The 27,940-nt window shown below is 42.6% G+C and overlaps 1 protein-coding gene across 2 annotated transcripts in view; it reads right to left on the bottom strand.

Moving 5' to 3' along the window:
- Positions 1-16,393, bottom strand: part of LOC147888214 (uncharacterized) — a 67,695-nt gene extending 51,302 nt beyond the window's left edge. For both annotated transcript variants that reach the window (XR_015543100.1, XM_087393354.1), the window contains exon 1: positions 14,851-16,393. Coding sequence is in view for 1 of the 2 variants with exons in the window: in XM_087393354.1 (XP_087249480.1) it covers positions 14,851-15,489 (639 nt within the window). In the remaining variant the exon portion in view is untranslated. The remainder of the gene's footprint in view (positions 1-14,850) is intronic.
- Positions 16,394-27,940: the final 11,547 nt, after the last annotated feature.

Raw genomic sequence — 27,940 nt, forward strand, 5'->3', positions numbered from 1 at the left:
CCACCTTTTTTGTTACTATTATTATATTTGTAGAAAGATGATTTAGTTTTTTTTTTAAAGATAAGTTTAGAAATACGTTAATATGAGGGTGAGACAGAGATAATGACATGTGATTAAATGCAAATGTATTATTGTTCATTGTCCTTTAAAGACGTGTGAATAAAACATTTGAATCAAAATATTCTTACAACAACACAATTCATGAAAGACAAGTAACTGCGCAAACACCACCACTGTGGCACAAGTCACCTCAAGCGTGAGTGACACGAGAGTATTGCTGTACCTCAACAAATGCACAGTATACAGCTGAAATGCTTCAGGAATGCATCAGGAATGCTTCATGTACTGCGCGTACATGCATGTACCACGCACAAAACAGAGTGCTTCAGCACTATTCCTCTTCCAAAAAAAATTTGTGTGCCTGCTGTACTTTTCTGTACCTGCAGAGTACCTGGTGTACTTTATGTACCTGCAGTAGGCACGCTTCCCCAAAAAAAAATCTGTCGAGTCCTTGCCTGGCTCCCTACGCGCACACACGCACGTCAAAGGAGATCCAGCTGCGCAATGCCTCGAGAGGCTTAGCAGCTAGTAGCAGCTGCATAGCAGCTGCTGGCTGCTTGCTTGATGCGGTGCCTCGAGCAACAGCTAGCAGCTGCTGTGCAAGGAGGCCCGCGACCCGCGTCACCGCCCGTGACCACGCCCCAGCACGCGCCCGCAACCACGCCCCAGCACGCGCCCGCGACCACGCCCCAACCCGCGCCCGCGCTGTCGCCCTGCAGCCCGCCTTCACCCTGATCTGCTGCGCCGCCTGCGCACTGGTCTGCTGCCCTGCAGGCGAAAATGCGCCGCCGCAGTCCGTCCGTACGACTGTACGGACGACGTACGATCGTACGGCGCTGTCCGTACGTCCGTACGGAAGGGGTAGACTAGGGAGTTCAGGGAATGGGTAGACTAGGGAGTGGAGGGGAATGGCTCTGATACCAGTTGAAGGGGGAGTGAAGGAGGAAGAAGAGCAAGAGAGTGAGAGTGAGAGAGAGACACTCAAGTGCGGGTGTGAAAGAATGATGAGCCACACCACAAACTCACTTGTGTTTTATTAGGATTAGGTTTACCCTATGACTGTCTTAAGACAGTCATAGGTGTCCTATCTTTTAATGAAGGGTTGGCAATGTGCCTTTACCCCAACATTTCCAGCCTGCTGCAGCAAAAAATGACCACACGCGAGCATTTACAGCATCTGTACGGAATTCCAAACTTGTCACCCAATTTATTTATTTTTTAAAAATCCGTACATGCGTCAAAATTTGTACGAAATCCGTACATGTGTTAGATATAGCACGATAATCCGTACATCTGTCAAAAAATTCCGTACTTCTGTCCGGTTTGTCAGAATTTCAGTACATTCAATGCAGTACGGGCTGCCTCGGAGTGCGCACCAGTCATTTCTCAGATTTTCCAGCATTTTCAGAGCTGTCTCGAGCTGCGTGCCAGCATTTTGGAGCTGCCTCAAGCTGTGTGCCAGCATTTCGGAGCTGCCTCAAGCTGCATGCCAGCATTTGGAGCCATTTTGGAGCTGCCTCGAGCTGCATGCCAGCATTTCGGAGCTGCCTCAAGCTGCGTGCCGGCGTTTGGAGCCATTTGGAGCTGCTGAATTGATTCGGAGACTTCTCTTTGAGCCCTTCCCTCCTCATTTGGCATCCCTTTGCCTCAAGCTGCAAGCTTCTCTCTATTGGATCTCTTTCACTCCATTTCTACGTGCTCTCCTCCTCGTGGGAGCACTTCTTTTGCTGTAATTCTCATTTCCAGCCCTCATTTGCTCGCTTTCAAAGCCTGTCACTGCTGTACATCATTGGGTAAGCCGTTGTTGCATTGGTTTTTTTCCAATTTCTGCTTCATTTGCATTTTGGAAAGGCCTCGTGTTGCCTTTGGGGATTTTTCTTGCAACAGGTACACCTTGGGACAGCAGAGTCTTTTGCAGACATAAGCTTTAGAGCTTAGGGCAGTTATTTGGCACTTGATTCTGAGAGGTTGCCTTTCTCTCATTTGCTTTGCCACTTGGTGCATTTGCCTTGCATTTCAGCACAATGTCTGGTGGCAAAGATGATTTGTTTGGGCTGATTGGGGCCGATGACAAGCTTGATGGCACCAATTACCCCATGTGGTCATACATGATGGGACATGTTTTGGTTGCCAAGAATCTATGGCATATTGTTTCAGGTTTTGAGGCCAGGCCTACATGCACTGTTACTAGTGCTACACCTGCATGCTTTGCCTCCTTCACAGGAGCAAATTCAGTGAGATGGTCGTGATGCCAAAACACATGCCTTGATTGCTCTTTCAGTAAAACGGGTTATTATCCCTCATATTCGGTCCTGCAAGACAGCTAAGCAAGCATGGGATCAGCTTGCATCTTTGTATTAGGTGCGGAATGAGGCGAGGGTTGCCTATCTCTGCAGGCAATTGAAAGATTTAAAGCTTGATGAGGGTGGTAACATGGATGCCTATCTCACTAATGTGAAGTATTTGAAAGAGCAGTTGGCCAACATTGATGAGATTATGCCTGATTCTCCGCTGGTTTCTATTACCCTTGATGGGTTGCTTGATTCATATCAAGGCTTTGCTACTACATTGAGGTTGGTTGCAAGGGGTGATGCCCGTGTGAATCGCAATGCTACTATGGCTAGTGATCAAGCATTTGCTGCCCATCATAAACACAAAGGTAAAGACAAGGTTTCAGAAGGAAAGCCCTCTCATTCCCATGCTGATCATTCACACACTACCTCTTCTTCAGGGGATAACAAAAAGAAGAAGAGATGTAACTATTGCAAAAAACCTGGGCATGATATTTCTGAATGCAGGAAGCGCATAGCATCTTAAAAGAAAAAGAAAGAGTCTGGTTGTCATGACAAGAGAAATGATTATTTAGTTAATTAATAGTCATTATTGTTAGGCGCCAATTTGATGGTGCGGTTATATGTTTGTATTTATGATCGATCAAGCGGTGTAAATAGTACCACCAAAACTATGTAACATTGGCCAATGATTAGTAATAAAGATGTGCACACACGTGTCTAGGTCCTAGAGTGCATTGAATGGTAGGTGCATGGGTCATAGGCTAAGGGTAGGTGTAAATGGGAAGATGGAACTTGAGTGGTCTCAAGGGACATTAATGAAAGGGTATCACCCTTTCATTGTGAATCTCACGTAGCATTCTTTCTACCACATTGCATTCATCCGTCATCTCTCTCCCACCTTGCATGTAGGTCGAAAAAGAAACAAGTACTCTCACAACGGCGCTCTTCCCCATTGGAGGGCCAATCGGCATTCAAATTCTGCACGCATTGCACACATTTGCATTTTCGAAAAGTGTGGATCTTCACACTGGTATTGCAGTATCTGGTTCTTCTAGTGCAGAAGATCGACATGAGTCCGCTAATTTCGCACAAGACCACCATTGGGCTTTCTTGGTTACATGTCAGTATAATCCTGATGTTCATGATGCTTGTATGGCAGTTTCAGATGTTCGTGATGCCTGGTTCTTTGATAGTAGTGCTAGCAAGCACATCACTTCCTGCAGGAAGTTATTCAGCTCATTGGAGCTTACATCTAAGGGGGGCAGTGTCACATGTGCCAATAATGCATCATATACCGTGAAAGGTATTGGGCAAGTTGCTCTTACTTCTGTCTCTGGTGGTATTGTCACTCTAGAGCATGTGCTTTATGTTCCAGGCATTCATAAGAACCACATTTCTATTTCAGCCATTGCTTCATGTGGCTTTCAGGTTATTTTTAATGGTGTGAGGTGTGCAGTGTATGATGTTACACATGCCTCTACCCTAGTTTTGATTGGCACATTGTCTAGCAGTCTTTACAGACTTGATGCTTATGATAGATGTTCAGATGATGATGCTGCACTTGCTGAAGCACATGCCTTTGCTATTGATTCTACCATGGCAGATACTCATTTGTGGCATGAGAGGTTTGGACACCTCAATTTTGGAGCCCTGGTGAAGTTATATAAGGAAGATATGGTTGTGGATCTTCCCAAAATGCATATGCCTACCAAACATGTTTATGAACCATGCTTACTTGGTAAGATGCACCTACGTTTCCCAAGGATGGGAGAGTTGGTGCTTCACGTAAGCTTTATCTAGTTCATAGTGATGTTTGTGGACCCATGAGGGTTGCAGCTCTTGGGGGGTTCTACTATTTTGTTACTTTTATTGATGATTTCACCAGGTACACTTGGATTTTCGCATTGAATCCAAGTCTGATGTTTCTTCATGCTTCAAGAACTTTATTGCCTTGGCTGAAAATGAGAGTGGGCTGCACATTGCTCACATTAATACAAACAGGGGGGGTGAATACATGTCGAAGGAGTTTGCTGTTTTTTTTGCTTCCCGTGGCATTAATCATCGATGCACCGTGCCTTATACTCCTCCCGTGGCTTAGCGGAAGAATAGATCAACGATGGAAATGGCCAGATGCATGTTGAAAGGCAAACTTGCCTAATAAGTTGTGGTTGGATGCGGCGGTCATGTGTGCAAATTACATCTTGAATAGATGTCCTACAAAGGCATTGCAGACTATCACACCTTATGAGGCTTGGACGGGTCGTAAGCCTCGCATTTCCCACCTGAGGACTTTTGGATGCTTAGCTTATGCTCATGTGCCTTCACAGAGACGCACTAAGTTGGATGATAAAGCTGTTAAAAGCATTTTTCTTGGGTATAGTTCAGAGAGCAAGGGCTATAAGCTATATCAACCCCATAGGCAAGTGTTTTGTCAGTCGGGATGTTGTGTTTGATGAATCTTCCACTATGCCTTTGCTAGACTGTCAAAAACAGCCCGTTGTTGATGCCCCAAACATATATGACAACTTGATGCCTTTGTTTCCATCGATGCTCGGGATGATGTTCCATCTAAGGTTGTCCCTCCTCCATCTGTTGGTCATTAACAGCCCATGTGCATGCAGAAATTCAGCCTGATATGCCTATCATTGATCAGGATCATTTGCACCGGGCTCTTGACCAAGAAAGAGCAGAAATTCAGGAGCCCCGTTGGCTCCTTGACACATTAAAAGACAACAAACAAGACACTCCTCTCCCAACCCGTACGAGAGCAACTGTCCAGAAGAGCAAGCTAGTTTTGTTGCTTATACTTTGGTTGCTACAGCATGCAATGAAGAGCCATTATGTCATCAAGATGCCTTTCAGAATGATTGTTGGATGAAGGCCATGCAAGCTGAATTGTATTCTATCCATCAGAATGACACTTGGGAGTTGTGTGATTTCCCTTATGGCAAGAATGCCATTGGAACTAAGTGGGTTTACAAGATCAAACGGAAAGCTGATGGTTCAGTGGACCGTTACAAAGCTCGTCTTGTTGCTAAGGGCTATGCTCAACAGTATGGCATTGACTTTGAGGAGACTTTTGCTCCCACTTCCAGGATCACTACCATTCGCATTGTTATTGCCTTTGCTGCCCACTTTCATTGGCAGATACATCAGCTTGATATTAAGACAGCTTTCCTTCATGGGCATTTGCAGGAAGAGATCTATGTTTCCCAACCTCCTGGCTTTGAGGTTGAAGGTTATGAAAGCAAGGTATGCCGCTTGAAAAAGGCCCTCTATGGATTGAAGCAGGCACCTCGGGCTTGGTATTCGAGAATTCATTCTCATTTGCTCACACTTGGCTTTCAAAACAGCCCTACAAAGGCTACCCTTTACATCCGCAAGCGTGGGACAGATTTGCTGATTTTAGTCCTTTATGTGGATGACATGCTTGTAATTGGGACACATGCTCAGCAAATTGCAGATTTTAAAGTTGATTTGCAGCAGACATTTGCTATGTTTGTTCTTGGTCTTCTGCACTACTATCTGGGCATTCAATTTGCTAGCAGTAAGGGGGGCATTTTAATGTCACAATCCAAGTACATTGGACAGCTTTTGCAGCGTTTTCAGTTTGAGGATTGCAAGCCAGTATCCACACCATTAGAGACTGGTTTTCACTTCTCTTCTGAGGATGGCAGCGGTACATGTGATGTCACTCTTTATCAGCAGGCAGTTGGTTGTTTGATTTACCTAGGCCATACGAGACCTGATCTACAGTATGCTATCTCACAGTTGAGCAGATCACAGCCCATCTATGCACTATCGGCATGCTGTGATGCGTGTTTTCAGATATCTTAAAGGCACTCAGCATTTAGGCCTTCTTTATGGGGCTGATACTTCACTTGTCATGCATGGGTTCACTGATAGTGATTGGGCTGGTTGTTCCGACACTCGTGTGTCACATAGTGGCAACTATTTTATGCTTGGTACTTCATGCGTTTCTTGGTTCAGCAAGAAGCAGAGTACAGTTGCTACTTCTAGCTGTGAAGCCTAGTACAGAGTAGCTTTTACAGCTACTGTGGAGTGTGTTTGGCTTCAGAAGCTACTTGCAAATCTTTGTGCATGTCAGGCTGCTCTCACCGTCATCTTCACTGATAGTCAGAGTGCTTTGGCTGTTGCATGGAATCTAGTTTTCCATGCTCACACAAAGCACATTGAGGTTCACTATCACTATGTCAGAGAGCGATTATCAGCAGGTGATATTGAGTTGTCTTGTGTTCCCACTGAAGGCAACTTGGCAGATCTTTTTACAAAGGCTCTACCTCGACCTAAGTTTGAGGCTTTTCGGCAAGCTTTAAACTTAGTACCTTTTGTAACTTGATCTGTTGTACTTTGTACAGTCATAGGTTGCTATATCCTACGGGACGAACATGTGCAACCATGACACTAGATATTTAGGTATCCTGAGCCATGTCCAGGATATCTCAGCCCATACCATGAAGGGGGGTTTGTAGGCTATCTCATGGGCTATCCATAGATGCCACTTATACCTTGGTATGAGCCTTGTAGGCCTAGTTATAGTCAGTTAGGACTTTTGGTACAGTTAGTTTATGTACCATCTAGGTCAGTTAGGACACTTAGTCCAGTTAGGGCAGTTAGCCCTAGGGTTTTGTTATGTTTGCTCTCCCTTGAGCCTCCACACTTCAGTTTTGCAGCAATCCATTACAGCATCTCGTTTTTCTCCATTGCGCTTCCATTTTTGAGCTTCCATTGCTTCCAACACGTACCTCCAAAACCTTCTCCTTATTCCAGAGGGATCTACGACGACCGTCCTCTTCTCGAAGCCATGAAGAAGGGATATCTGTGACACTTGAGTCACGAAGAGTTTCAATCAGCCATCGGGGTACTTTTGAGAAACCCTGAACTTTCCCCTGCTACCTGAGGAGGTGGGGTCTGAGTCACTCACTGTTTGCGGATCTGGAACAGCTGCTCGTACCTGAGGAGATTCAGGAACATGATCATCACTGCTATGCTATCATCATCAACTAGCTCTGTGATAAGAGGTGGCTATGCTTCAATCATAGGAGAAGGAATTTGTTCATCAAAGATAACATCCCTGCTGAGAACAATCTCCTGTCTCGAAGGGTAATACAGCCTGTAACGTGTTGACTGAGAATTGTACCCCACAAATATCATCTGGGCGGACTTAACATCCAACTTCTCCCTCTGTTTCTTGGGAATGTGAACAAAAGCATCACACCCGAAGACGCGGAAATAAGATACATCTGGTTTCTTTCCAAAATAAGCCTCATAGGGAGTAACTTTAGGAACAGTAGAAGTCGGAGAGCGGTTAAGGATATGTACTGCACTGGCTATGGCCTCGGCCCACAGAAACTGAGGAACCTCCCGGTGTGTTCACTAGACACCAATTTGATGCCCTCGCTGGCCCCAAAAACCAGAGATTTCCCAATCAAAAATCCACGATTTATCTCGGCTAAAGCCAACCAATTAGGCGGCTTTTTCTTGCATCCAGCAAGAAAACTAAAACAGCACCATAATCACTCAGCCCTAAGTCCCCATCCAGGGGACCACCTTTGGTAAAGCACCCAACTAGAGAAGACATAGCATTAGAAAACAAATCACAGATGGTAGCTAATTGTCGAGCTCACCTCCAAGCCATAGACCATAACCTGCACGCGATCAGTGAGGAGTCCATATTCCACAACGATCCATCCTTGAACAATGAGGGCTAGGCCAATTATACAGCCACAACCCCTACACCTATATCGAGTGGGGCTTTAATTAGCTAACCATAGAGATCTCCTTAGATGCTTGCCACCTCGTCCCTAATAACCCCTGCTAATACCTACTAAGACTAGGTGAGGTATGCCAACCAAGTTAGGTATGAACAAACTAGGGCTACTTTGGAATGTAACAATGGTAACAACTACTTATTGTAGTCTTCTATAGTCACAAGCATTTTGGTTCTTAATGTTAGAAATGAACCACGAAGAGGGTATCCCGCAGCAGAAGACTGATAGAGAGTCCCAGGAATCACACGCAGAAGTGTCTAACTACGGAATCGCAAAACTTCTTTACTTATGAGTACTTCACAACCATGTGTGTGTGTGTGTGCGCTCGCGCGCGCACAAGCCAGTAAATGGACTGTGACCCAAGAGAGATTTGAAAAGATATATTTCTGTCCTCAAATAGACACAATACAAAAGAGAGATCCAGAGTCCCACCAAAGTGGTCCTCTGATCTTACCAAAGTTGTACTACTATCACCTTGGCACTTCTGAATCCCTCAGCCCACGTGGTCCTCACGGACCTTCTGTAGACTTAGTCATCGTGTGCCTGATCCCCGCACCTTGCTGCCCTGGATGTCAACCTCGGTGAGCAGTCCCCCTTTCTAGCTCTGTTTGCAACTCTCCAGCCCTCCTTTCTCTTCCTAGATGTAGGTCCAAAGGTGCTGCTGCCTGAAGTGATGCTCTGGTGGATGTCAAATGAGGGCCAAAGGCCTCCCTTTTACAGGGCTGAAGCCCCTCCATAAAACGGACCTGATAGGAGGGATTGGGCCGACCCAAACAGTCCCCCCCAACTGACCTTGTAGTCTATGAATCAGCCCTGGTGGGGGCACATAATTTGAGGGCTGGCTGGCCCTGCCTGGCCACGTGGCAGGGCACCCCTGGACCAGGCCTGACCAGCCATAACCCAACCTGATTCAGGGCATGTTGGCCCCCCAATCCTGCCCACAAGCCTGCGCCTTCTGTTCCGCCCCTGTTCAAGGTTCTTCCAGCCTCCAGATCTGGAGCAAACACATCCGTACAAAGCCCTGCAGCACCCCGTACTGGTCCATATACTTGCTGACATCAGCACCAGGTCATTGCAGTGATTCCAGCCTGTTCTCCCTGCGCAGATCTGCCCTCTCCAATCACAGACAGCCATGAGGTATCACCATGCATCTGTTACCTCCATGGTGGCTTCCAACTGCCAGGTATGTCCTTTATATGTGCTGTCCACATGGCAGCCTGTTTGCTGCCCATGTAACAGCCCCATCCTTGTTTTGTTGTGAGCATCCTGCCTACATGGCAGCCTTGGTTCTGCCCATGTGGCAGCCATGTGATCCTATGGTCCACCCCCCTTTGCTCTCCATCTGGCGGCTTACAAATGGGGAGGTGACCAACCCTATTCCAACACCCCCTCTCATTGATACATCCTGGCCCAGTGCCGACCCGTCAATGAAGATGCTCCAATAGCTCCCATGTCGTAGCCCTCGAGGTATCGACGTCACTTCCTGGCTTTTCATCCAGTGGCTCCTACTCCACCAGGTTCAATTTCGCATAAGCACACCTCCCTGGTACACAAGTCCATCTTTGGTGGCACCTGATGGTACCACCTCCTTCAGTCATGTACCCCCCTTTGAACTCGAGCACTCCAGGTACCAACATCCTCCAACTGTCCCCCTCATGATGGGTGAACAGGACTTAAGTCTTCCAGGCACCATGCTCTCAGGGTCTATTTCAATCTGTCCTCCAGCTGGCAAGATCTGCAACCAAATAACATACTCAGGAAATCAAATCCCAAGCATGTACTCATCACCATCCTTCACCTTCACAAAACTTTCTAACCACCTCTCAATGTCAAACATCCTCACCCTAACACCACGGTCCGCATAATTTACCTCGGCAACACTGAGAGATGTCACCAAGAAAAGTTCCTCTTGTGACCACCACATTGGCATTTGACTCCGCCCTTTGCCCTACGGTCATTGTAGTCACAAAACTACTATAGCTCTTGGGGACCATTCCCAGCAATAGCCTAGCCATCCTAGTCGAACTTGTCCTTTGACCAACTGCCGCCAGCTGATCCCGCACCACCTTCATCTTGGTAATGTGATCCTATACTGAATCCCTCTCATCCATGCTCATGCCGTAGAGCTCCATCTCAAGGACCCAAATCCTCGCTTTGTTGTTGAGCTCATACATGTCCCTCAAATTGAAGGAAGAGTCTGCCGTTTGTAGTTGAGGAAGTACCACAAACACTATTATGGACTACTCATCCTACAAACTCTTCAAGCAATTCATTGAGATAAAGAACAAAAGAATGAGCTTGAGCCAGGCTGTCACCAGAATAGCATATGCCAGTATAGTCACTGACGGAGTGGTTGTTGTCACTGGACTCATGGTGGGTTGAGGCATCAACTCTTTGCTTATTCGCTATCTCCCAAGACTCCCTCAACAGTGAATGGCTCCTAACCTTCATCTTCCAAATGGGTAATTGGTCCCATCAAGCTTGCTCGTGTCACCAGAATTAGGGATCTGATATCTGTTGGCCATGACAATGAGCTGAAAAGAGAGAGAGTAAGAGTGTTAACAGCACACATGTCTAAACCTGAGTCTCCCTCCTTCTCCAAAGGGCACAACCTTCAGATGTCGAAGAAGATTCCCCCATGCAATGAATCAAGGTCGTCCTTCAACAAGGTCCTTGCCTTCAAGCACGACTTCCCATAAACTTCCATGTTAGAAATTAACCACACAGAGCGTATCCCACAGCGGAAGATTGATAGAGTGTCCCAGGAATTACACACAGAAGTGTTTAACTACAGAATCCCAAACTTCTTTACTTATGTGTACTTCACAACCGTGTGTGTGTGTGTGCAAGCCAGTAAATAGACTATGATCCAAGAGAGAGATAGTACCAACAAAAGATATATTTCCATCCTCAAATGGACACACTACAAAAGAGAGATCCAGAGTCCCACCAAAGTGTGGTCCTCTAATCTTACCAAAAGTTGTACTACTATCACCTTGGCACTTCTAAATCTCTAAGCCCGCATGGTCCTCACTGACCTTAGTCATCATGTGCCTGATCCTCGCAACTTGCTGCCCTGAATGTCAGCCTGGGTGAGCAGCCCCCTTCCTAGCTCTGTCTGCCAGCTCTCCAGCCCTCCTTTCTCCTCCTGGATGTAAGCCCAAAGGTGCTGGGCTGCTTCTCCAGTCTGCTGCCTGAAGTGGTGCTTTGATGGATGTCAAATGAGGCCCAAAGGCCTCCCTTTTATGAGGTTGGAAGCCCCTCCAAAGTGTGGTCCTCTAATCTTACCAAAAGTTGTTCTACTATCACCTTGGCAGTTCTAAATCTCTAAGCCCGCCTGGTCTGCTGCTCCAGTCTGCTGCCTGAAGTGGTGCTTTGATGGATGTCAAATGAGGCCCAAAGGCCTCCCTTTTACGAGGCTGGAAGCCCCTCCATAAAACCAACCTGGTAGGGGGGATTTGGCCGACCCAAACAGTGCCCCCCCCACCGACCTTGTAGTCTGTGAATCAGCCGCGGGTGGAGGCACATAATTTGAGGGCTGGCTAGCCCTGCCTGACCACATGGCAGGCTGCCAGTGGCCCAGGTGTGTCCAGCCCTAACCCGCCCTGATTCAGGGCCTTTTGGCCCCCCAAAACCCTGCACCTTCCATTGCTGCTGTTCCGCCACTGTTCAGGGTTCTTCCAGCCTCCAGATCTGCAGCAAGTGTGTCTGTACACAGCCCTGCAACACCCCGTACTGGTCTGTACACTTGCTCATGTCAGCGCCAGGTCATCGCAGCAATTCCAGCTTGTTCTCCCTGCGCAGATCTGCCCTCTCCAATTGCAGACAGCCACGTGGCATCGCCATGCAACTGCTGTCCTCCATGGTCGCTTCCAACTGCCAGGTATGTCCTTTATTTGTGCTGTCCACAAGGCAGCCTGTTTGCTGCCCATGTGGCGGCCCTTGTTTTGTTGTGAGCATGCTGCCCACATGGCAGCCTTGGTTCTGCCAATGTGCCAGCCATGTCATCCTATGGTCCACCCCCCTTTGCTCTCCTCCTTTGGGGGCTTATAAAGGGTGAGATGACCAACCCTATTCCAACAGCTACAAGGTTATAAGATATGGTGTCGAGATGAGAAAGGGCCAATGACACAATCATTATACATACAAACATACATACACGCGCGCAACACACACATATAATATATATCATCTCCGGGTCCAGCTATCACACCTTTGAGTATTTCAAGTACTACAATGTAACATGAGGGGACTTGTGGACCGTAGTTAATCAACCTTAGACTAACTGCGATAATGAGCTAGATAGCACTGAGAGAGAGACAGAGAGAGAAAGAGAGATGAAAGATCTGACACAATACATGCATCCTGGAGATCTGATACAAGACATGCAAACAGGATGCAATGCAATGTGCGATTACTAGAATGAATGCAATGAACTGATTAAAATGCTGAGCTCCAATAGATCTGTGCTTTGACTAACTTGTGATGTGATGCTGAGGCTGACTAGATGCTGTAGCAAATGCTGATGCAGAGCTGGACTGTAGGAGGCCTGCTAAAGCTGAACTGGCACCTTCCCAAAGCTGCTCCTGACTGCTGTATGCTGGACTGCTGCTGTATGCTGGAGTAAATGCCAGGGCTGGACGCTGGAAATGAAGCAAGGCTGCCTTGAATCTATTCCCCAGAATGGAGAGCAAAGCCCCCTTGTTTGCAGCAAGTTGACCTACCTGGTCAACCGACCTGGATCAGCCAACCAGCCGACCTGGTCCAGCCTGGTTAGGTCAACCTGCTGCCCTGTTATGCCCTTGCTGGCCCTGACAATGGTGTGCACTTTTCCACCTTTGCTGGCATTGAATCCTTGCCCAAAACCATGTACCAGTTAGTTCATTGAATATACCTAGATGAATCCAGGAACATTCCCAACCTCATCCTGGTCCAGCCTGGTTAGGTCAACCTGCTGCCCTGTTATGCCCTTGCTGGCCCTGACAATGGTGTGCTCTTTTCTGCCTTTGCTGGCACTGAATCCTTGCCCAAAACCATGTACCAGTTAGTTCATTGAATATGTATTCAAGTTGCATCAGGAGATAATCAATGATGGAGATTCTAAGTTCATAGGGATCTTTTGGTGGAAGCTCTTCTCAACCATTGGAACAAGACTCGCACCAAGCACCTGAAACAGATGGGTGGACACACAGCGTAAACAAATGGTTGAAGGAATACCTTGACATTTCTGTCATAATACACAGCAAGCTTGGGACCAATGGTTATGCTTAGCTGAGTTCTGCCACAGCATTCCTCAATAAGGAATACCTTAGACATTTCTGTCATAATACACAGCAAGCTTGGGACCAATGGTTATGCTTAGCTGAGTTCTGCCAGAATACTACCAAGCATTCCTCAATAAGTAAGAGCCCATTCAGCTCCTTTATGGCTTCAACATCTAGCATCGGCAACATGAAGATCGTGGCTCTCCAAGTGCAAGAGGTTTCTACCAAGATGGAAGCTCTACTACATTTGGTAATAAGCAGATTCGCATGTGGTCAGCTAAGAATATGCAAATAACAAGAGGATAGAGGTGGAATTTTAAGAAGGGAGGGACTGTTGGTATATTTGAAGATACAGAAGCAGATCTGCACCACTTGAGGGAAGCAATCATCCTAAAGTAGGTCATTGGGTGGTAAGAATGGCTGGACCAGTAGCGTATGAGCTGAAGCTGCCAATTACATCCAGAGTTGGAAATGCTTTCCCCATCTTAATGTCTGACACGTAGGTCAATGAGGATCTTCCTCCTATGGATGAAGATGGTCAAAATCAGTATACACGTGAAGATCTGGGATTCAGAGACTACATTTTAAGGGGCCAGGTTTATAGAAAATTCGAAATTACATAGCCGGGACTGCCAGAAGATGAAGCTGCAAGGGTGCCATCTTCCACTGTCTCTACTGCCTACCAATGCTGTCTTCCTTATTACTGAATCCTTTTGAAGCTGTCATTATGGAGATTATTGCAGAGTTGTACTCTCATTTTGAGAACAAAACATTCTTCAGACAGGGATCACTTGTAACATTAGTAGATTCTATTTTTATTCTAAATAACTACAGGGATGACTTAGTAGATCCTATTTTTATTCTGGATAACTACAGATAAATCTCTAGAGCTCATGTGTCTTAGTTAGTGAGCCATGAGGCATTGCCCCGCATGCATCTTTACTTTATATTGGAATCATCAGTCTCCTCAAACAAGGCCCTTATTGAACATAGCTCATTGACTTGGTTCCGACCAGCTAACAAAGACGAAAATTTCATAAACCCCTCATGTGAGTACCACATCACCGATGAGTAATACATTTTAGTTTCAAACCCTAGATGTAGTGGATAGAAAAGAAACGCCAGTCAGCTGAGACAAAGGTCTTTTTTCGTTGCGTTTGAACCCAGCACTTTCTTTCCTCATGAATTAGGAAAAGCTTAACGACACAGAGAAAGCACAAAAATACAAGGAAACAGGAGCGGTTCAATAACGCAGGTTCGGGCGAGAGGAACAAATAAGACATTCCAAAAAACTAATAATATGCCCACGCAGCCTCTCTCTATTTGGATGGCAATCCAGTAAACCTGTAGGCCATAGATACTGAAAATCCTCATTCTCTGTCTGAATTTGCACGGGTAACATCGTCTGGTTCCCACAAGCGGTTAAAAGCAGGCCCTTACCCTTGCGGTGGCACGCCTGTGAGCGCGGTACGTTCTACCATCTTTGTTCTCGCCATACCAGTAGAAGGTCTTTGATTCTGGAACGTATAAAATTCCACCTCCATGTGCTTGGATAGGCCTCCCGTCGGAGTCGCGCCATTCTCTACCCGGATAGAAATAGTACTTGTCGCTGTCGGAACATTTCAAAGGATTGATGGCTAGACTCTTGTCTGGAAAATACAGATGCTTTCTCAGGGACGAAGCATTCAGGAAGTCGTCGGCTGCTGAAATCCTTCTTGGTCTCTGTCGGCCAGACAAAGGAAGGCCACGCTTCCTTCCCCGTTGTTCTACCATCTCCGGAACTCTCTCTTCAATTTCCTCGAGTTCCCGGTACATCGGAAGCCGCCTTGACGGAGCCTGGAAATCCGTTAGAGCCGAATTCGGAGGGTTGAAAGAGGTATACACGTGTAGAACAATAATCCATGCAGCCAAGCTCCAAACGATGGCAGCTATGGAGCACCTGCCAGCACTACTACACGCTAGAGCTGAGCCTTTTGCAAACTTCTGGATCATCGTGTCCATACGTCTCATTCCTCGCTTTTCCGACGCCCGATTCGCACTAGTGCTTCCGTGACGCAAGAACAAGTTAGCGATCCTCATGTAGAATCAAACCCGAATAGGCAAACCCGCGTAAGATGATGAGAGGCAGGATGCTCTTGCGGTCATTCTTGATGTCTTGACACCAAAAAAAAAGCATCGAAGCGCAACTTTTCTGTTCAGGACGCTGAGTTGCTTCCGGGCAGCGCATTTGATCGAAAGAGGAAGCAGCTGACGCCGGGCCAGAACTCTCTGCTCTGAAGTGTTCGGTCTCACCAACCTTACACATAAAGTGAGAAGGCCCAGGTCGGACGGAAGAGCAGTCCAGATAATGTCAGAGCGATTCGTTGCATCAACGTTACGAAACTCTTCTCGGCAGCAAGCACAGATATGACTGATTTTCGTTACATCCATCCAAGACTCAGACGTCCACGAATGTCTGCATTTTCCCCCACCGGCATCCGAAACCTGTCTTCGAGCCTCCGTTCCATGCCGGGAGCTGCGAGTTCGAGGGCAAATGGCCTCACTCAAGATCTGTTACTGGGATGTTTCAATCGCAAGAACTTCTTGCATTGGGTATCCGAAACCGTGAGCTGCGGGGAATCGGTCTCACAAGATCTATTACTTGGATGTTTCAATGGCCAGAACTTCTTGCTTCTTTCCCAGCTTTTCTTCTGTGATTCCAACGGTCCAACAACCGTGGTGCCTTTACCCTCGCGTGGCCCAGACCAAAAGAGCTCCGCCCTCCACGTGCATTCACGATCTCCTTGCACCGCCACATTCCAGCGCTTCATCGGTCCACCATAACAAAGGCAAGAGTGAGAAATGGAGGGCGGGCTCAAGGGGAGCGAACAGTGAGAAAGTGCGATCCGGGTGGGCAAATAAACGTATGATGAGGAATGGATTGTGTTGCTGGATTGGAGAGATGGCTGGAGAAACTAAGGAATCCAAGCAAAGTCTTGCTAAACAATTGCCACCTCTACGGTACCTACCTTTGCTCGTCTTTAATAACCTTGTCTTGGGACTTGCTCCTCCTAGCATATTCGCATTTTGCCTTTAGGGGCGGATAAGCAAGCAGGTGCAAGTTCCATAGGCACACACCACCACAAAAATCCCCCTTCAACGAGTCGTAGATCTTTCAATGAAGATTAAAAAATGCTCACCTAGCATTGCCCATTGTTGGGTACAATGCAAGTCTCACATGTGGTGTGCTAAAATCGGCCTCTCTACCATATTTGCTTGAACAATGCTCTCCACAACATGCAGTAACTCAACCAATCATCCATGGATCTTGACACTTGGATAAAGGTGAAAGGGATTGCACACATGGAGAAGTAATCCTCTCCATTCAATCCAAAATCCTAATGAAATGGAATCTTATACTTATTAGTTGCATCAAATGTCACTCCCCTAGCATTTGCCATTTTCATTGAATCCTTAAAGGAGACCAACTAGCATGATCAATGCCTACGTTTTCCCTCTTCATACACTCCATGTAGGAAACAACCCACACTTGCTAGTCAAATAATCACCAAATAAACAAAGTACATGTTCCTTAAGATCATATGCACATAATGCTTCCAACTTTCAACATGTTTGCAACTAATGCTCAGAACTTTTACATACGGTTTTTTATTTTCAACTTATCTTTACCCTTTTCCTTTCATGTGACTATTCTTTAGAATATATATCTTCAAAAATGTGATTGTTTTCATTCCTTTGAACACTTGATTCCAAAATTATAAATTGTAAAACAAAGTTTAATTTCAAAAAGATATAGGACCCATTAGAGGGGGAAATCATATAAAAAACAAATAATAAATGAGAACAACTCAGCCCCATAAGAAGGTAAACAACGCCTATCCATATTGCAAACTAACCTGTCATTATAGAACATAGGCCAAGGGGATGAAGTGGTTCTACTTGGTCTATTATGCTTGGGTTAGGGGGGTGGTGAGTTTTTTCGCTTGGATTCATAGGTTAAAACTTCATTTTGCTTTTGCAATGTAGGCATACAAGGAAAGTGAGTTGCATTCATTGGCGGAAACTTCATTTTGCTTTTGCAATGTAGACATACAAGGGAAGTGTGACAAGGGAAGGTTGGTTGGGTGTGAGGTCTCACCTTGCAAAATGACTTTCTTGATACGATATTTGTGAAAAGGTTGAAAGAATGGGTAGCACTTTCAATGCTTTGTTTTATTATGAACGTGGGAGTACCTATTAGGCACTACCATTTGTATTCCTAATCACTTAATGTTCCAACATGTTTACTTGATTGGCTTGTTTTTCCATTAGAGTTGCCTACAGTCACAGTATCAAAACTTGTCCTTGCAACATTATTGACTTTGATTGAGACCGATGTCAAAAGAATGCTTTTGAATTTTGTGTAGGGTTAATGAATTTGCAACTGTATCAATAGAGGCATAAGAAGCAAGGGAAATACAAGGATAAGAGTAAAAACATTGCACACAAGCAAAGAGGTAGCATGCTAGTAGCAAGGGAGGCAAAGGAGAGAGAGAGAGAGAGAGACTTGAACATATAGAAGAGGCCCTTGATCGACTGAAGTGTATTGAGTAAATGGCATTTTCATCCTTCTGCTTCTCTTCTTTCCACATTTCATAGTTGGGCTACCTATTGTTCCATGCCAATTGTAGGTTCTCAAAGGCAAACTTTTCCTCCCTTCATAGGTTGCTTCTTTTTACAAAAGATAGACACCTGTAAAACTCACACTCCTTTGTCAACAATGATGCATCTTCAAAGCACCTTCATGTCACTGCTGCTAGCTTGAATGTGAGTCATTTGATGCAACGAAACCATAGCTTGACTCCATGTTATGTTATTTGAAGGTGACTATCCATCCTCAAAGCTATTTATTAGTAGACTTGATATGTTATGAACATGTTTTAGTATTGAACATCATGAGTTATATCGATGTCGTCTACCACAATCTAAAACCAAACACAATAGTAGGTAGATCATATTCACCATACTATCTGTTATGTAAGTCTATTATGTAATCTTAATAAAGGCCAAATCCTCAAAAGCATGAGATGATAATTGATAGGTTTTACATAGTTGATATTTCTCAAGCTACTCTTAAGTTCAATTGTCTCATAAGAGATTTATAATGTAGCTTTTCCTTTTATTAGGAAACATGTGGTCATCCCTCCTCAATCATCTTATCCTTGTCTTAATTGCATTTTTGTATGTAATACATTATCTTGATGATCAAAATTATAATTGTTCATCGACTAAAGTCTTTCTATGTCTTCTCATATAACAGTGGTATTTTGGTATAGTGTTTTGGATAGCTTGTTCATGGTTATTATTTTTCATGCTTGCTCTCACATAGGTATAGTGTTTTGGATAGCTTATTCATGAGTCATTATTTTTATAGGTCCTCACCTATAATGGTGAAAGTTAGGTGTAGTGATTTGGATAGGTTAATATTCATGGGTCATTATTTTCCATGCTTGCTCTCAACACGTCCTTTTTTTCCCTTACCAAAATAAAAATAACCCCATGTTTTCACATTGCTCTCATATTGGTTGATATAAACATAAAATATTTTAGAGAAATTATGCTCTCATATCTAATTTAATGATCCCCTAGCACGGCCCCTCCTTCTACCACAATAATTCATGGGATCTCTTTCAAAAGTTTGTAAAAACCATATATACTTTACCATGTTTGGCCATATATTTGCAAAGCATACCAAATACTTTACTATGTCTTGCTATGAAAAATCACCACAATGATTTATGGAATCGTGTTAAAGTTGTATGAAAAAGTAATGGTAAGCTTTCATGTACTTTATTCCCTTGAGAGTTGTGCGGCACACTATACACACTATGTAATAAAAGTGATTCCCCCTTTCATTTACACCAATTCCATGTTGTTTGACATGATTCTTTTAAAAGCCAAATGTGTTGTTTTGTCACGTGCATCAACTTCAAGTGTTTTAAAAATTTAAAGCGCATCGCCTATTGGGATGAACTTACACTAGGGATACATTGGTTACCTCCATTTCGGCACCTATCTTGGGGTACTTATATGATTTAACCTTGAAGTATTTATTCCCACTTAACCAACTGCGACAATTCTTGTTTTTTGCTCCCACTATGTAAATATTTCACTCAACTATAGGGCCCAAAAAGCATGGAATATCAATTGGCCATTGCATAATTTCCCTCGTGTCCCATTGATGGCTAAGATTATGGGATGTTGTGTCTGGATTTGAAGAAAACACCGATAAAAAAGATGAAAATATGTTGAGATTCGGATTAAAGGGAAAGTGATCCTTCCATTTGTCAAGATGGGCACTTCCATCAAAAGATACCAAATTTACCATTGTGATGGATGTCATTATATAGGCTCCTTATGAATGGTACATGGTGTTCCTAAAACTATTCCATCCTCACCTAAAAAATGCATGAGTATAAGGTCAATAAATTCCAAGTTAGTCCTTAATGTATACCACTATAGGCTTTAGAAATATATTCTCCTTATTGCACAATAGTTGCAAGATCTCGCTATGAAATTTCTCTTGCAACCTTGTAGCAATTCCTCAATTGAATATAATTTGAGGGCCATTCAAGTGATTGAACATAGTAAGCAAATACAAACTCTCTCTCAAATTGTCCCTTTGCATGGTGTATTCTTGAGGTGTACTTGTTTGCAACAATCCCTCTAATGGGGACTATTGGGTATAGATAGTTGTGTATAAATTTCGTATTGATAAGGCCCTTAGAATCACCCACCATAGACTTTATGGAATAATATTTTTCCATGAGGTAATGTCTTTTCTTTTCAACATAGTAAAAGAGGTACGTGGTGCTTTCATAACATCTCAAGACATTTGATGCACCTTTGACATTTTTTATAGCTAAATTTTGAGACACTGGCATTTAAACTTTTTGTGAAGATACACAATGAATTCAATTCCCAACAAATTTGTAGGATGTTCTATGCTTTAGAAATGCTTAAGAACCTACACTACAATTTGAATCTATTGGTGGTGCATTCTAATAAAGAAAACCAAAGGTTCTAGCTTTTAGGCATATAAGAATTAAGGAATCGCTATCCAAAGTAAAACCTGTTTACTTAAATGACATGCTAAGGAAAAAGGAGGCTCAAGATGGGGAGACAAAGGATACAACATGCAAAATCATATAATAACTAAACATTCAAACTAAGAACCAACCTTTAGAGGCTCTAACTTTGGTGGAAGAACTAGCATTTGGATCTATAGCTTTAGATTTGGAGTACAATTGCAAGAGGCCAACTCTTACAAGTTAATGCTATCAAAGGGCACACATAGATAAGAAATCAAGCTATTTTTATTGATAGCTTTTGGAGTATACATAGCATTGCAAGTGGGAAAAACCTAGCACATGTTGGGAGCATCTACATCTGTACATTTGCAATGTTGGTCATAATATTATAAAGATAAGGATAACATGTGCCAATATTTGTAGGCTGTTGAATTGTGCTTGATGCTCATTGAGTTTGTGACAAGAAAGATCACGCATGGACTCTTTCATATTAGACTATCTTCACTATGGGCAAATTGAGAGATATGATGATGATGGTGATGGTTATGCTACATATGTTGATGCCAAATATAACTTATTGGACCCAAAATAATACCATAAGGATGGAAAAATGTATAGGTTAACGTGATTTGATCTTGATTGGTTGTAGCAAGTAGTGCATGTAGTGCCATGGAGTTGTTGAAGGAGTAGATTTCTAGCTTTTCCATGACTTGGGGAAATGTATGTGTCCATTGCATTTGTGCAACCTTGCTATGAGAAAAAAAGGACAATGGTATTGTATTCCTCTAGTATGTGGAAAAATATAACTAGTACACAAGATGATGCTACAAATTCCAAAACAGCATGTTGCTCAATCTCCATTTCTACTTGCTTACACGTATAAGGCTATTTCCATGTATCCCTTCTTGCATCTCAACTAGGTTGACACCATCTAAATGAATGCCACTATTTTCTACACCACTAAGCATTTTCAATCAATAAAATACCCGTGTTTAAATCCCTTATTCAATAAAGAATCTTGCTTCATTTGGTGGATTTATATAATGCATACAGTATATGTACTTCCATTAATGGATCCTTCTCTGCCATGTATGCAAAAACTTTTATAACATCTTCACTTGAGGGTTGTGTCTCCAAGAGGGTCTTTACCTTAGTGTTTAGTGTCTTCCATCCACCTTGGTTATTGGAATTTTGACTTAATTGTGTTTTGGAGAGAGAGAGAGAGAGAGAGAGAATTTCAAGAAGTACAATGGCAGTGTTGCTATATGTGGTATAGCCACAAATAGTGGTCACCCATGCTTTCTTTAGCATATTGAAGGCATCACTTTTCATCACATTGCTCACACAAGGAAATATTCTAAGTCATTCATTCTAATTGTGAACCACGCCATATGCACAACTTATACCTTTGTCCCTATCTAGCTGCCCTCATTTCTCATCAAAATTCCATATAGTGCTTAGTGGATGATTGTGATTTATATACATTGCCTTCAAACTATCATGGAACCTTTGTACTATGTCAAACTTGAAATTCATTGCTTGATTATGATCCAAACCCTTAGCCACCTAAATGGTGAATTGTGGATGTCTATGGTTGAAACATGTCCTAAATGATTTGCTTGAAATACGTAATCTAAAGAGGTGGGTTTGGCCTTGGAAAACTTCCCTTCTACCTTAGGTCTCAAAGTTTGTCCTCATTTGATACCCTTCTAGTCCATGGTGTCATCTTCTTCACTTTTTCATTTAGTACTATTTGGTATGATGGATTGAATATCTCCACTCCAATCCCTTAAGGGACATCAAACCAAGGGGGAATAACAATAAAACCTACACAACATCATACTTTTAAGTCCAAATACATAGAGCTGCAAGAAATCTATAAGTTGGGCCCATCTCTAGAATCATAAACTTTAGGTCAAGCTACAACATCAATCTTCTATCTCTATGTCCAAGATGGACATGGATAGACTTCTTTGAAGGTCAATTATGTCCATCATGTACTCTATCCGTAATTTTCCATATATTTAAAGGCTCCTTTCACATCTATTTGCTTAAATAAATCAAAATTCCGTAAAAAAGCCATGGATCCCATTCCCAAGTTCCCTTTTCTTTAAGTGAAGCAAAAAGAGAGTTATAGTATGCCATAACTAGATATTGCATTTCTAAGGTTAAAGATTACAAGTGTGAGATTTATTGGGCATTTTCCATAGTTACTAATCTATTTTTCCTAAAACATGTATTCATGCTAACAGAGGATTTAGATGTGGTATTATACGAGAAGAATAAAGTAGTAGACTTTTGACAAATGATCCAATGAACACATGCTATTTCCACTGTTGTGGTGAGAGAAGATGCAGAGTGATAATCACCAATGTGATCAACCTTGTTATACACTTAAAATATCCACATGGAGACTTTGAAACATTGGGTGATATCTTATAGCATGACATTTTTTATTTGCAAAAAAACACTATGATATTTTTTTTTGCAAGCACATAGAACTCTTTAAGATCGAGATGAAATTGTTCCAAAGATATCCTTTCAAGATCTTGTCGGCCATACACATGAAGACATGGCTCAAATATTTAGTGTTATCTCTGACAAGTTGAAGTCAAGGTATGTTTTGACAACGAATGATATGATATTTCAAATTGCAAAAAAAAATCAGAGGTTCTCAAAAGGAAGAACCAGAAGTGGCTATCTTAGAGAGGATGGTAGATTGGAGAGCACTCATAGAGCTACATTTGAAACAAGGAGATGATGTACTAATAGGGCACACAAATGCACACTCTTCCCATGACCATAGGAGCTTTCATTGTATGGACCTTTTGCATCACATTTTCATCACTCCATCCTTTGAAGAGATTAGATGCAATCTAAACCCTCAAGTGCCAATAAGGGCATGAAGGGAGAATGTAGACACAAATGGCATCCACATCATCTAGACCCATGATGACTACCTTATGAATTTTAAAGAATCTTGGAATGAAAAAGCTTAATGTATAAGCAGTTGTGAGTCATCGTTTTTGTCTTCCAAGTAGGAGCACACTTTTGCAAGTAGAAGTATTGTCACCTAATAGTCTTCTACCTATTTAGGTAGACATTTTTTGGCAAGTCCTTCCTTCTTGGTTGGAGTGTTGGACATGACTAAATCACCAATGAGAATTTAGTGAACTATGATATTACTTTTTGGCCTTAATCTTTTGATAATGAGCATCCACAACCTGCCATAGGAAAAACAACACATCTTACAAACAATTTGATCTTTGGATGGCATCCTTATGCTTCTACACAATGGTTTTTGAGTGCTATTGGATGGTTTTAATGATCGAGTCAGTCAGCCACTCAAAAGAGTCCTTGAGAGTGATAACGTATGGGAGGTCTCCATGCCATACTATTCATGTCTCAGCCTCTTGGTTTTGTAATTATAGCCTGATAGATGGGAATTCGGATGTCATTTTGAATAACGCAATAACTAGGCCTTATGTTAACAAGGGTCTCCATGCCATATTATTTATGTCTCGACCTCTTGGTTAACAATGGATTGGGGGGCTCCATGCCATACTATTCATGTCTCACCTCTTGGTTTAGTAATTATAGCTTGATAGGTGGGAATCTGGATGTCATCTTGAATAACAGAATAACTAGCTCTTGTATTAAAAAGGGTCTCCATGCCATATTATTTATGTCTCAGTGTCTTGGTTTATTATGTGCGACATGATTCAGGATGTCAGCATAAATATTGCAAGAATTTGGGCTTAATGGGCCCTCATCTCCCAGTGGGTAGTCAATACCAATAGGCTCTTGCACGTAATCGCTAGTCCTATTAGTGGGTAGTCAATACCACTAGCCTCTTGCACATAGTCACCCCGGTCCTGAACCTCCTCGATTGTAACTTGATTGACAAGGGTTACCCTTGGTGGTGGAGGTTGTGGAGGTAGGACTGGCATTAGTAATTCTATACATTCCTTAATGCTATTAGAGGCTTGTCAATTGATCATAATAGTGGGTGGTGCAAGTAATGCAAGTGGCTTCTTTTGTACATATCTGACGAAATCTGTGGTTCAGGGATACCTACATTGGGACGTGTTATGGCTTCCCCATGTTGGACAGGGTGAATAATAGAGTGATTCGTCTAGCTCAAAAAAATAAAAATAAAAAATAGAATATAGAGAGAGAGAGAGAGATCCCCTCCCTCCCCCTCTTTCCTCTTGTACAATATATTTCATACATACATATATAAATACATACATACATACATACATGCATACATACATACATACATACATACATACATACATACATATATATATATACACACACACACACACACACACACACACACACACACACATAAAGATAATTGTTAATATATAAAATTAGTATATATAAAAATTGTGGTTTTGGATGCTTTTGAATTGGAAAAATGATTTTTTAAAAAATGTTAAAAAAAAGCCCTCGGTGCCATGCTAGTAGGCTTGATGTTATGGACTATAAAATTATAGACCTTTCTAACACATTCGATGGGCCCCAAAAGGAAGCAATGTAAAATGATGAATAATGTTGGATTTATTCAAAGAGCATTGCATACGTGTTGATGGGACATTTTCTATTACATGCATTTTAGTATGAATTGAGCAATGAACATCACCAAAGATTTATGCTTTAAGACCACAATGCAATAGCTAGTAGCCCTATTCCTATAAAACCCACCAGTCCTCTCTTATTCTTGCATCTTCTGGTGTAGCAACACTCCTTCAGCTTACGTAGACTTAGCTTTAGCAACATCCTTCATAGTAGCAACAGATGGTGCCTTAGTTCCATCCCTTGGACCAACAACAAAAGTAGGTTTATGATCCCTTTTAGAGTCCTCTATCCTCCTATCCATCTACCCACATGTGTGTGCACGTGCGCATGCGTGTGCGTGTGTGTGTGCATGCACGCGCACGTGCGTGTGTGTGTAAAATACAACCTTGGGGCCATGCTAGTAGGCATGATGTTATGGATTGTAAAATTGTAGACCTTTTTTACATGTTGTGGGCCTAAAAAGGAAACAATACAAAATGACAAATAATGTTGGATTTATTCAAAGAGTATTGCGTATGTATTAATGGAACATTTTCTATTGCATGCATTTTAGAATGAATTGAGCAGCAAATATCACCAAAGATTTATGCTTTACCACAATGCAGTAGCTAGCAGCCCTATTCCTATAAAACCCATCAGTCCTCTCTCATTCTTGCATCTTCTGGTGTAGCAACGTTTCCTTCAGCTTACCTAGACTTAGCTTTAGCAACATCCTTCATAGTAGCAGCAGATGGTGCCTTAGTTCCATCCCTTAGACCAACCACAAAAGTAGGTCCATCCTCATCCATAGCTCCTTAGGCTGTACAATAGCATCTCTAATAGATGCAGTAGCTCCCCTTGTAGCCTCGATAGCTTCCTACTTGGTCATTTTATTTACACAACTCCCCTGGTTTAACCTCAGCCTCACAACAGTTAGTTCAACCTTCGCCCTTTAGTTATTGTGAAAGTGGACACACAGTTCAACACTCAATGCACATAGCAAAGAGGATGATAGAGAATACACATAGTTGGCTATATAAAACGTACAATCTATCATACCAAAAAGATGAACCTGATCTATTATATACTAAACCCTAAGTGGGTTGCCCTAAGTCCATGAGGATTATTCACATAGGGACTTAGGATCCTTTTAGAGTTCTCTATCATCCTATCCATCTACCCACCTATGTGTGTGTGTGTGTGTGTAGCAGACTCTAAGAGGGATCCTAAGTGCTTGTGTAAACACACACACACACACACTTCCTACCCTTTCCTCTTCCCCCCCTTTTTTTTCCTTATCCACCCCTTCTTCCCTTTATTTTCCCTAATTTTCATTTTTTACTCTCCCTTTTTCTAATACTTAATCCCAAATTTTTCTTATTAATTAAATCTATTTTTTTCATTGTTTTCCTTTAATTTTTTTAAAAATCCTACCTCAAAATTTTCCTTTCTTTTTCTTCTTATCTCCTTTTTCTTAATTTTCCTTTCCTTTTTCCCTTTTTATCCTTTATTAATGGCCTTTTTTCCTTTTTTATTAATCATTTTTCTATTTTTTTTAAATTCCATATGTCTCTTATAATTTGTCTATCCTCTAATTTTATTGGTTTTTTATTTCCTTTATTACTTTTTCTTTTCGTGTTTATTTTCCCTATATTTTTTACTTATTGCTTATCTTCTAAAGGTCTTATGTTCTGTATGTTTCTTAAATCTACTTAAAGACTTTTTCTTACTTCCCTTTAATTTTTCTACTCTTATTTTTACTAATTTTTCCTTTTTAAATTTATGTTTTTTCCCATCTTCTCCTCATTTTTTTCTTTCATAAAAAAAATTTCCCCTAATATCATCCTTTTAAAACAAATTTGTCCCTTCTCCTATTTTTTTACTCTTTTCTAATATTTTGGAATTTTTAATCTTCTAATTTTCCTATTTCCTTTATTCTCTATATAAATCTCTAACTTGTAATTTACGTTTTACCCCTAAAATACTAAACCTTTGCTTAATTTCCTTTTCTAGCTCGTGCTTTCTTAAACCCCCTAAACTATTCCTAAATCGCTAACCTAACCTAATTACTATGCCCCGCCGGTCTACTTCCTCTACCCCCCAACTCACTACTCATCTCCCTACACCCATGCATGCTCTGGCCCGCCGTTCTACATTCAGTACTGATAGCCCCTCGGTCCTTAACCGCCTCGACCCTTGCACTTCACACTTCCCCACGCTCTATTTTCCTCGACTACCCTCTACCTTGACTATATAAGTCCTAACTTCCAACAAACTCTTCCCATTACAATTGTACTTGCCCGCTCTTCTAACAACTCCTTCTCCTACCTGTTGTTCTGTGTCTGGCCTCCCACACAACCTCTGCACTGTGCAGCATGCATAACTGCTAACATGCCATATTATCCTTATCCTCCACTTGCTACTCCCACTGACATAGTCTCTTGTTCTATCCCCTCCACCTCTGCATAGCTCCCATATGTGTGGGTTGTCTTATCACCTCACTGTCTGCATATGCTGCCTCTCTCCACGACTTGCTAGACTGCACTTGCGTTGATGGTCGTGCCCAACCTCCCGCCACATCTACTCCAACTCTTTCACTTGCGTACTATGGACTCACAGGTCCTTCCTTTCTTTTTGCATTAATTACACACTCAAACCCAACCCCCCCCCCCCCCGCTCTTTTTTACCCCTTTCCTTTTTTTAACGAATTCATTTTAGATAACCCTTTTTAATTTTTTGAGGTTTTCTTCCCCCCCCTTCCTTTTTTTTTCATTATTTATTCCCTTATGTATGTTTAAAATCCCCCTCCCCTCTCCCTTAATTCCCTTAGACTACTTCCCTTATTATAACACCTTCTTTAATTAAAAATATTTTATTATTCATTTTTTTGCCAA

Source organism: Dipteris shenzhenensis, chromosome 22 (assembly GCF_047967505.1).
Source record: "Dipteris shenzhenensis isolate YYH24624 ecotype China chromosome 22, Dip_SZ_1.0, whole genome shotgun sequence".
In the NCBI taxonomy this organism is placed as follows: domain Eukaryota; kingdom Viridiplantae; phylum Streptophyta; class Polypodiopsida; order Gleicheniales; family Dipteridaceae; genus Dipteris; species Dipteris shenzhenensis.